The 10745-nt window shown below is 47.9% G+C and overlaps 1 protein-coding gene and 1 long non-coding RNA gene across 2 annotated transcripts in view; one reads left to right on the forward strand and one right to left on the reverse strand.

The window, feature by feature from the left end:
- SLC24A1 (solute carrier family 24 member 1) overlaps positions 1 to 10745 on the forward strand; it is a 37860-nt gene that overhangs the window by 5087 nt on the left and 22028 nt on the right. Inside the window, exons 2-3 of the mRNA XM_007105160.4 lie at positions 3423 to 3560; positions 7104 to 9126. Coding sequence (XP_007105222.1) covers positions 7234 to 9126 — 1893 coding nt within the window. The 5' untranslated portion in view covers positions 3423 to 3560; positions 7104 to 7233. The remainder of the gene's footprint in view (positions 1 to 3422; positions 3561 to 7103; positions 9127 to 10745) is intronic.
- The window catches only part of LOC114487046 (uncharacterized), a 10421-nt gene continuing 784 nt past the window's right edge, over positions 1109 to 10745 (reverse strand). The window contains exons 2-3 of the long non-coding RNA XR_003681640.2: positions 2726 to 2772; positions 1109 to 1508 (exon numbers count right to left, since the gene is read on the reverse strand). This is a non-coding gene — a long non-coding RNA (uncharacterized lncRNA). The remainder of the gene's footprint in view (positions 1509 to 2725; positions 2773 to 10745) is intronic.

Below are 10745 nucleotides of genomic sequence, written 5' to 3' on the forward strand. Positions count from 1 at the left end.
TTACTTTATTAGAGGTTGCAAAGTACTAGTAGGTCAAATTCAGCCCCTAGCCCCATTTTGTTTGCCTTTAATATTTTTAAACTGTTTTACATTGCAATGCTTATTTTTTTTTTCCACCCTGTTTTAAATTTATTTATTTATTTATTTATGGCTGTGTTGGGTCTTCGTTTCTGTGCGAGGGCTTTCTCTAGTTGCAGTGAGCGGGGGCCACTCTTCATCGCGGTGCGCAGGCCTCTCACTATCGCGGCCTCTCTTGTTGCGGAGCACAGGCTCCAGATGCGCAGGCTCAGTAATTGTGACTCACGGGCCCAGTTGCTCCGCGGCATGTGGGATCTTCCCAGACAAGGGCTCGAACCCGTGTTCCCTGCATTGGCAGGCAGATTCTCAACCACTGTGCCGCCAGGGAAGCCCCCTGCAATGCTTATTGATGGGTCATTCATTCTCTGTCCAGACACAGCCCTCATTACTCTCTGCTGACTTTGACTAAAGCTGATTTAGCTTAATTTTATCCACCCAGGCACTGAAGGCATTGGATTTTGCACCCACTGCCAAATCTTGTCTAATTCCGCTGTGCAACTGTAGGGTCGATATCAACTCCTGAGGTAGGCCCAGAAATAAACCAGCCTCAGCCACAAACCCTCAGTGGCAGATGCAAAGCCTAATTCCCTCTCCCTCCTGTTCTAATAGAACCATGGGAAAGGCCTTGAGCTGCAGAGTGTGTGAGAGGAAAGGCCTACCTGCCGTCCTGCCCAGCCCCAAAGCCCTGCCTTCCTCAGCCCCCGATATTATTGTGAGGGTCACAGCTAGATTTACCTCACCTGTCCTGCCACCCTGTTCCAGGGAGAGGATAAAATAAGACAACTTTGTAGAAAAAGCAGATCAGCTTCCCCTCCTTGGTGGTGCTGGTCTTTCTCCAGCAGTTTGATCTCTGAAAGGCCGTGAGCCTTTATGAGTGGGCATCTCCCCACCCCACACATGTGTAGCTCAGGTGCTCCATCTCTGAGCATCTCCTCACTGGGATGTACATCTTCAGTCCATCAGCAGATATATTAATTAATTAATTTATTTTTAAACAGAGGCACAGAGTTATTTATTTCTTTATTTATTTATGGCTGCATTGGGTCCTTGTTGCTGCGTGCGGGGCTTTCTCTAGTTGTGGTGAGCAGGGGCTACTCTTCGTTGCAGTGCATGGGCTTCTCATTGCGGTAGCTTCTCGTTGCAGAGCATGGGCTCTAGGCACGTGGGCTTCAGTAGTTGCAGCACACGGCTCAGTAGTTGTGGCTTGCAGGCTCTAGAGCGCAGGCTCAGTAGTTGTGGTGTACGGGTTCAGTTGCTCCGCAGCATGTGGGAACTTCCCGGACCAGGGCTTGAACCCGTGTCCCCTGCATTGGCAGGGGGATTCTTAACCACTGCGCCACCAGGGAAGCCCCAACAAATATATTTATTGAGTGCCAGACACCGTTCTGGACTCTGGGGTTTCAGCCGTGATTAAGACAGGAGCTCACCTGCTAGTAAGAGATTAATGCGAACATTAATCAGGTTATTACACAGTAAAGCGTTGTCACAATGGAATGCATGGAGATCTGCTTCCCCCCGCAACACAGTCTGACTATGATCTCCAAAAGCAGAATAACAACAACAGTACCAGCCACTGTTAATGTGTTTTACATATTAACATATTACTTAATTCTTACAGTAAGCCTACCAAGCAAGTAGTGTCATTATCACCCTCATTTTACAGTCATTGAGAAGTTAAATTCTTGCCTAAACTCACACCACTGGTACAGACAATGCTTCCACTCTTGGTTGAGCAGCAAACTTTTCTATAGCCTGTTGAATTTCAAAGTGTGCCATAACCCCATGAGAACAAGACAGAAGGAACCAGGTTCGCCCCCAACAGTTGGGAGTTAGGTTAGACGCTAGAAAGAACTCCTTGGTAACAGTTATGAGTGTATGAGAGAAAGGAATCCTTTTCTGAGTATTTGTTTCCTCTCCTGAATTTTCTTTTTTTTTGGCCGTGCTACATGGGCCTGCAGAATCTTAGTTCCCCGACCAGGGATCAAACCCACACCCCTTGCAGTGGAAGTGCGGAGTCTTAACCACTGGACTGCCAGGGAAGTCCTCTCCTGCATTTTCTATATTGCACAAATAATGTTGTAAAAATAGAGGAATTATTCTAGAACAAAAAGATCACTCAGGGCTTCCCTGGTGGCGCAGTGGTTGAGAGTCCGCCCCTGCCGATGCAGGGGACACGGGTTCGTGCCCCGGTCCGGGAAGATCCCCCATGCCATGGAGCGGCTGGGCCCGTGAGCCATGGCCGCTGAGCCTGCGCGTCCGGAGCCTGTGCTCCGCAACGGGAGAGGCCACAACAGTGAGAGGCCCGCGTACCACCAAAAAAAAAAAAAAAAAAAAAAAGATCGCTCATAATTTCACCTCATGAATTGGGTTCCTTTTTTCCATTTTTCTGAACCAAACTGTGACTGTATTAGACACGTGGTGTAACTAGATCTGGTTTTGCCTGCAGCACTCTTAAGAGGCAACGATGTGGTAACTAGCAGAGGTCAGCCCCTCTACCCAGGCTTCCAACACCCAGAGTGACCCCTGGACACCCGGAGATGAAGACCGCTCTTCCACAGAGAGTGAGCACCGCTGTGTGCTTCAGCAGGGGGATCGCGTACCTTCGCTCAGGGTGAAATAGGGCAGGGATGAAGCTGTGAGGGATTACCTGCTATTTCAGATGGAAGTAATCAAAGCAGCATGCTATCCCTGTACCTTGGGGGAAACAGAGAAGGGAAAGAGGAGCAATCAGTAAGTATCAGGCAGAGTTAGCTGAATGATTGAAATGGTTTCCAGGTGAGTGGGTAGGATCATGAGACACCCCCCCCCCGCCCCCATTGCCTTTCTCCACTCCCACTTCAGTCAGCTCCGGCCAAGAGCTAGATGCACAATTCCTCAGGTATCTTGGGATTGTGGACAAAGGATGTTGCCTGCCATATCAGTAAACAAAGGATGATGTGATCATCAAGCCCTCAGCCAGTACAGCTGCCCCCCACTCCCTCCCAGTGGTGTAGCCGGAGGGGAACTCAGGATGGAGATAAACAGGCTCCTGGCCCTAGATACTTAAGGTGCGTATCAAAGGAATAATTTCATTAAGCCTAGATGCTTGCATCTTCCCATACATAGAAAAACACTAAACTTATTAACTTGAGATGTCTAGTTTTCCTTTAACTAGCAGTAATCTTTTGATGTTCAACTACCTGGGTTTTCTGCAAAAACTCCTGTGTATCCTGGCTCCTCCCTTACCTCTTCAGAGTAGTCCCTCAGAACTATCTGAGAGGCTGTATCCTGGGCTTAAGTCCTTAGTAATTCCCCAAATAAAACATAATTCTCAAGTTTTAGGTTGTGCTTTTTTTTTTTTTCAGTTGACAGTTTGGGTGACCATAAAGGGACCCAGAGCAGACTTCTCTCCTTTGCCTGAACTCTAGAAGGAACCAGAGCCTTGGTACCAGCAGAGGCCTCTTGTGCCCATTCGCCTCTTTGGAGAGTCCAGATGAATTTGGGTGAGTCTCTCCTGCTTCTCAGATCTCCCAATTATTGGTTGATGTTCCTGAGTTTTAATTGGCAGTGTACAATAGGTACCTGGCTACCCAGTTGAAAGATACGGGGGTGGGTGGGGGAGGGGACCTGGTTGAAAGACATTGGGAAAAAGTACCTCCCAGCTGAAAGATACTAGGGGAGCCTGGTTGAAAGACACTAGGTTGCTCAGTTGAGAGACACTGAGCTGTCTAAACTGCGTGATTAGGTAAGAGACTGGCCTAACATCTTTCCTAGATAAGGGGCATCAGAAAGCCAGCCTCCAACTAATACCCCAGCCAGGTTTATGTGTATACAGACTTAGCTACAAGTACTTACTTAATTGGGAATTAAAGGAAATCTCTCCCTGAAAATGGCCAGTATGGGGCTTTTTATTGTGTAAGCAGTTAAGTTAGAGAAAGCCAGCTTGATAAAACGTTTTTTCAGAATTCTGACCTTAAAGAAACAAAGGCCCTTTTAGGGAGAACTTGCAGTTCTCTCCTTGTGTCTTTGAGATGTGAAGGTTCTACCTGATATTCTTAGAGGGGTGTGTGTGTGTGTGTGTGTGTGTGTGTGTGTGTGTGTGTGTGTGTGTGTGTGTGTGTGTGTGTGTGTGTGTGTGTGTTTTGAGAGCTTGGTCTCTGCCATCTGGGCGGTACACATATGGTGTACATTTGACAGCCAGTTGAGACTGGGATTCTGAGCAGTTTTTTTTTTTTTTTTTTTTTTTTGCGGTACGCGGCCAGCCGCTCCGCGTCATGTGGGATCTTTCCGGACCGGGGCACGAACCTGCGTCCCCCGCATCAGCAGGCGGACTCTCAACCACTGCGCCACCAGGGAAGCCCACTGAGCAGTTTTTTATTGTTGTTTTTGGTCTGGCTGTGCCAGCTCTCAGGGAAATTTGTCATAAGGGGTCCCAGCCAAGAAGGGGCCTTTGTCATCTTAACCTTCATTGCATCCACCTGTACAATGAAGGCCCTTTACTTTTTTAGACTGGTTTTGGGAGTAAACTTTCTAGATTTTGTGGAGACTACATCTTTTGCACTCTCTTATGGGGATGCCCCTTGCGTCTTACTGGTTTTGAGTCGCTATTAAAATACTACTCTGTCAGTGGCCAGACAATGGATCTTTTAAATTGTAAAACTTTATGTAGGGGCTTCCCTGGCTTCTGATCCCAGCCTGCACTGGGGAGATCTGTCAGTGCCCTCTCCCTCAAGAATTTCCCTTAGGCCTAATAAAATACTTTTCGTGTGTGAAATGCTTTAAAGTTTGTAAAGTATTTCTCCCACATTCCCTCCTTTTTAAAAATAGATTTTATTTCTTAGAGCAGTTTTAGGTTCTACAGCAAAATTTAGTAGATATTCCCTTATTTTTAACTTTGATTGTCACATCCACCCTTCAAATAGGTAGGACAGGTGTTATTATCTCTCCATTTACATTTAAATTACATTTAGAATCACACAGTAGCAAACAGAGCCTGGTGCTAACTGAGGTCTTCTGATCTTTTAAGCCTCAGGCACTTTCTCTTGGTTCCCACAGAGTGCCTTCAGAATCTTTCCAAACCTTTCCGGAAACTGTGGGTCATCTCTCATTCTCAGAGCTTAGAAATTAGTTTGAGAAGTTCCCCCAGTTTCCCCCTTGAATGCAGGGGCCCACAGAGAATCCATCTATGTCTTTGGGGGAAGGTCTACTCTCTCAGGCTCTGGCAGAGACAGTGGGACCCAGAACTTGTACAATGCCCTGATAAGCTTCTTAGAGGCGGGTATTAGCAGGGATTGGATATCCTTCCCCTGAGATGCCCTTCATACCTGACCCTGCCTTGAATTAGGATTCCATAGGGGAGCTGGGAGCAGGAGATGGGGTGTTCCCTGCTGTACAGCTTCAGACTCACTCTTTGAGACCCTGGATTCTGACAAGTTTCCAGAACTGAGAAGATACCCAGATGTCCAGGTTTGAAGGTAAATGATGTGATTAGGTAAGAGGGATCAGCTGGGGTGCCAGCTCAGCTGTGTTACATAACACTGGCACACCAGAAAGAGATACTCTCCAAAGTTTCTTTTGAAGATTCAGAGTGTTGAGTATATGGCGAGAGTTAGGGTAGACAGGGAGATGGTGGAAAGACAATGATAGGAATCAAGGACAAAGAAGGAAATTCACTTATTCTGCTTTTTAAGACAATTGTATTTGCATTGCTAATTAGTGTGGTATGCTGGAAAGACTGGGACATTAGAAAGCTCATCTGCACTGCTGCTCACTAGCTGTGTGATGTTGAGCAAGTCACATCTCTCTGGACCTCAGTTTCTTCATGTCTCAAATGGGGAGTTGCATTAAACAGTGTCAGAAATTCTTTCCACCTTTAATGACCTAAGATTCTATGGGTTATTCATCTAACTTGTAATATATTACTTCATATGCAGAACTGATCATTTCTAGTTATTGTTTTGTAATAACCTGTGGACATTGATTAGAGATTTCATATTTAGTTGGGCTGGGCTTCTCTGCCCTTCTTTATAAATTGAGAATTCTTTGAGGGCCTTAAATGTTTTTCCCTCCTGAGTCCTTATGTAAAATTAACCCCTATGGGGCATTGATTCTGTACAATGCTTTTCCCAGACTGGATGTGTTTTTACTCTCCCAACATTCTTGTGACATAGCTATTGCTATTACTATTTACATAGATGGGTATTGTTATTACTATTATTATTTCTATGAAATTAAATTTAAAATATTATAACATGTGCCTGATAAAAAGGTTAAACAGTTAGACTGAACAATAGGATATACTGAAAAGTAAGTCTCCCTCTGATCCCTGACCCTTTTCCAGATGTCCTTTCAGAGATAATCTTTGCATAATCAGTGCATGTATTATTATGCCCATTTTACAGATGAAACACTGAGATTCAGCCTGTCCGGGGTGACACAGCTAGTAAGCAGCAGATCTGGGAATGTAGCCTTTGACTCTATTCCCCATGTTCTTCCCATGACACCACACACTGTCTGGGAAGCTTCATGACATTAAATTTTAAGCTTTGTCCTCTCTGAATGATGGTGGAATCATTTTAAAATCAGTCCAGTAAAAACACATAGAACCTTGCACTGCTTTCCACTACTGCCCCTCTCTGTCTAAAGCTTAAAATCATATCTCCTTGCTTCCCTTTTGCCTTGGATAAGGTGAGATTTGTGGCCTGGGGCACCAGCTACAGATGACTGAGCTCCCAGCAACTCTGGCTGGACCTGCAGAGTGTGGGCAGACCTCTTGCAAGGATCCCAAGGAGGGCTGGGTAGACCCAGCTCAGGAACCTGGGCTGCTGGCATGCCTACACAGCAAAGAGGACACCAAGATGCTCTTTTTCCCATGAGCAGACATTGCCCCCTGGAGCAGGGGGGCAGAGGTTGTTTTGTTCCAGCAGAAACAACTGCCTTTCACTACAAAGGCCCCTGTGTGAATAGTCACTCTTCCAGATGAGGGTTTGGTGGATCCCAGCTCTCCTTTTAGGAGCAAATAACCTCTTCTTTTTTTTTCTTTCTAGGTTTGTGGTTACCCCCTGGCTGGGCTTCATGGAGGAATCTTCTCTGATTTCTAATCTGAATCCCAGAGCAGCCCCCATCTTTCAGTGGACAGAATGAGAGGCCTTCTGTAACGAGGCATAACTGGCCATCATGGGGAAATTGATCAGGATGGGGGCACAGGAGAGGAGGTTACTCTGGCCAAAGCGGCTTCATTGGAGGCGCCTCCTCTTCCTATTGGGAATGCTGATCATGGGTTCCACCTACCAGTACCTGAGGAGCCCCCGGGGGCTCCCCTCATTGTGGGCAGCAGTCTCTTCCCAACACCCTGTAAAACTAGCCAGCCGGGACCTTTCCAACAATGAGATGATGATGGTGAGCAGTGACCCTCCAAAATCTAGCTCTGAAATGGAGGTTCAGACATGGGCACCCCAAGCCACAGTAGGCAGAGATGGAGCAACACCTGGTGTAACAATGGAGAACACCCCCAGTATACCTAGAAGAACAGCGAACGTCATTCCAGCAACACCCAAGAGCAGTGACAGCCCAGCAGTAGCCCGCACAGAAAAAGTGAAGGAAGACGCCCCAGCCACACGCAGTGGAGCACTGAATCACTACCCTCCAACTTCAGGCAGACCAGCGGTAAATAATTATACCCCAGCAACACCCAGGGGAGAAGTGAAGAGCTACCGCCCAACTCAAGCCAGGGGAAAGGTGAGGAAATACACCCCATCCCCGCTTGGTAGGATGGTGAACAGTTACGCCCCATCCACTTTCATGACAATGACCAGGAGCCATGGGATCACCCCCAGAGCAACAGTGAAAGACAGTGAAATCATGACAACCAACAAAATACTGGAGACCAACCCTTCCAAGAGAGTAGTGGAGGAAACCACCCCAACTCCTCTCAAAGGAGTAACTGATAACGCCCCACCCTTCCTGATAAATGACTTAGAAACAGACATCTTGACTTCTCCAAGGAACGTAGTAGAAGAGAAGACCCTAACAACCACCAGAAGAGTGGACAATAATAGCTCAATCAACCACCAGGGGTTAATGGGAAAAAACAGCCTGAGAACACCCCAAGGAACAGTCCTGGAGCACACCGCAGCCATCTCTGAGGGGCAGGTGACAGTAAGCATCACGACAGTCAGCAGCCCAGCAGAAACCAAAGCCTCTACTGCTGCGTGGAAGGCTAGGAATCCCTCGTCCAGAACCAGTGCACCGACCGTTGGAATATCCTCAGCCACCTTCTGGGGGCTGGTGAAGAATCCTTCCCCAACACCCACCACTCCAGCAACCCCCAGGGTCAGGGCAAGTCCGACCACTCAGGTCCATCACTGTGTGGTTGTGGAGCCAGTCCCAGTCTCGCCCACTGTCCCCTCCCCCAGTCTGACAACAGCTGGGATGCCAGAGGCTCCCAGTCCCTCAGTACTGCCTTCTGGGCAGCCAGACCTCCACCCCAAGGTTGAGTACCCCCGAGACCTGTTCACTGTGAAGGAGCGGAGGCAGGGCTGGGTGGTCCTGCACATCTTTGGCATGCTGTATGTGTTTGTAGCCTTGGCCATCGTTTGTGACGAGTACTTTGTCCCAGCCCTGGGTGTCATCACAGACAAGCTGCAGATCTCTGAGGATGTGGCAGGTGCTACGTTCATGGCTGCTGGAGGCTCTGCCCCCGAGCTCTTCACCTCCCTCATCGGCATCTTCATCTCCCGTAGCAATGTGGGCATCGGCACCATAGTGGGCTCTGCGGTGTTCAACATCCTCTTTGTCATTGGCACTTGTGCCCTCTTCTCCCGGGAGATCCTCCACCTCACCTGGTGGCCCTTGTTCCGTGACATCACCTTCTACATCCTTGACCTAATGATGCTCATCCTCTTCTTCCTGGATAGCCTCATTGTCTGGTGGGAGAGCCTGCTGCTTCTGCTGGCCTATGCCCTCTATGTGTTCACCATGAAGTGGAACAAACAGCTTGAGCTCTGGGTGAAGGAGCAACTCAGCAAGAGGCCAGTGGCCAAGGTCATGGCCCTAGGGGACCTTAGCAAGGTAAGAACAGGTTGGCTCAGTCTTCTCTACCCCCTTTTGGGCAAAAGGGTGGGGGAAAGCCAGGGACTGAAGAATGGAAAGTGCTAGGTCAGACCTCAAGAGATGAGTGAGTGTTCTGGTTCCCTTGCAATGCATTCAATATTTATAGAGTCCTGTTCTCTGCCAGGCACTATGCTGGGGCTTTTGCAGGAGTGACCTTGGGTCAGCCCTTAATCGTCCTATAAAATGGTTATTATTAGGATCCCCCGTTGGCAGGGGAAGAAACTGAGGCCTAATGAAGTTAAACCACTTGTTCAAGGTCACACAGCTAATAGATGGTGGAGCCAGGATGAACCCGGGTTGTTCTGATTGGGTCTTCAGAAATGACATTTGAGCTGGGCTTTGGAGAATGTCCAAGGAGATATCAGGCAGGGAAAAATGATAAAATGGGCATGGTGTGTAGGGTTTATCTAGTACCCTCACTTTCATTTAATCCTGTTTGTTCACATTCCAGACCTGGAGGGGCTGGTAGTTTGGTTAGGGTCTGAGAAGGAGGAGGCTTTTTGAGTTTTGTTTTGTTTTTAAAATATTGAAGATGGGAGCTCCACTCATCCACTGACAAGCCAGCCCTGGGTGCAGAGCCCTTTCTCTGTGCTGACTGGAGACTGAGAGGTCCAACTCTGGGGCATTCTTCTGACTCCACAGTTCCTTTCCAAGAATTTCTCTGCCGCTGTGAGGGACCTTCCTGCTAAATGCATTGCATGATTCAATAATCTGGATAGTGAAACTTAATTGGGGAAGTGATCTCTAAAAATTCATCCCCAAGTTTTTTGTTCCTTGGGACTCCAAAGTGAGGGTACCCTAGGGGAAACAGACCCCCATTTCTCTCATGCTCCTAAAGGGTGAGTTTGGGCAAAGGTTGGTTCATAGCCTGCCTGTTTCAGATCTCGGGCCACTAGTGTGAACAGAATTTTGCATGCAAAGAGTGGAAGGATTTAGCTGCTTAATCCAGTGCAGTTTTGATGAGTGGGCAGGATGGAGACCAAACTCAGCAACATGTCTCAGAGATGTGTGATACAAGGAGATGAAATGTACTTCCTTTAGGGCTTCTGAGGTATGTGTGGTGTTCAGAGCATAGAATTGAGAGTCAGGAAACCTGGGTTCTAATCCAGTTCTGCCTCTGTGTGACCTTGGACAGGTCCTTTCCCATCTCTGGTGGAAATGACAGAGTCCAACTAATCATGCAAATGTTGTGTTTAGCGGTAACATTCATTGATAATGTCTTGTGTCTAAATGAGTTCCGTTCTGTCAGGCCCAGCACAGCTGTTGTTTGTCTGATCTGGTCAGCCGACCTCCAATTAGTACATTTTTGCAGATGGCCCAAAAAAGGGAGAAATATCCTGCCCAGGGTTGGACAGCCATTCCAGAAGGTATCCACACTGGAATGGGAACCCAGTATCCTAACTCCCCATTAAGTATTATTTCCCTCCAGATGACTGCTCTTAAGAAGCCAGAGGCTTGAGCTTCCCTGGTGGCGCAGTGGTTGAGAGTCCTCCTGCCGATGCAGGGGACACGGGTTCGTGCCCCGGTCCGGGAAGATCCCACATGCCGCGGAGCGGCTGGGCCCGTGAGCCATGGCT

The sequence above is a fragment of the Physeter macrocephalus genome, chromosome 11, assembly GCF_002837175.3.
Source record: "Physeter macrocephalus isolate SW-GA chromosome 11, ASM283717v5, whole genome shotgun sequence".
Taxonomy (NCBI): Eukaryota; Metazoa; Chordata; class Mammalia; order Artiodactyla; family Physeteridae; genus Physeter; species Physeter macrocephalus.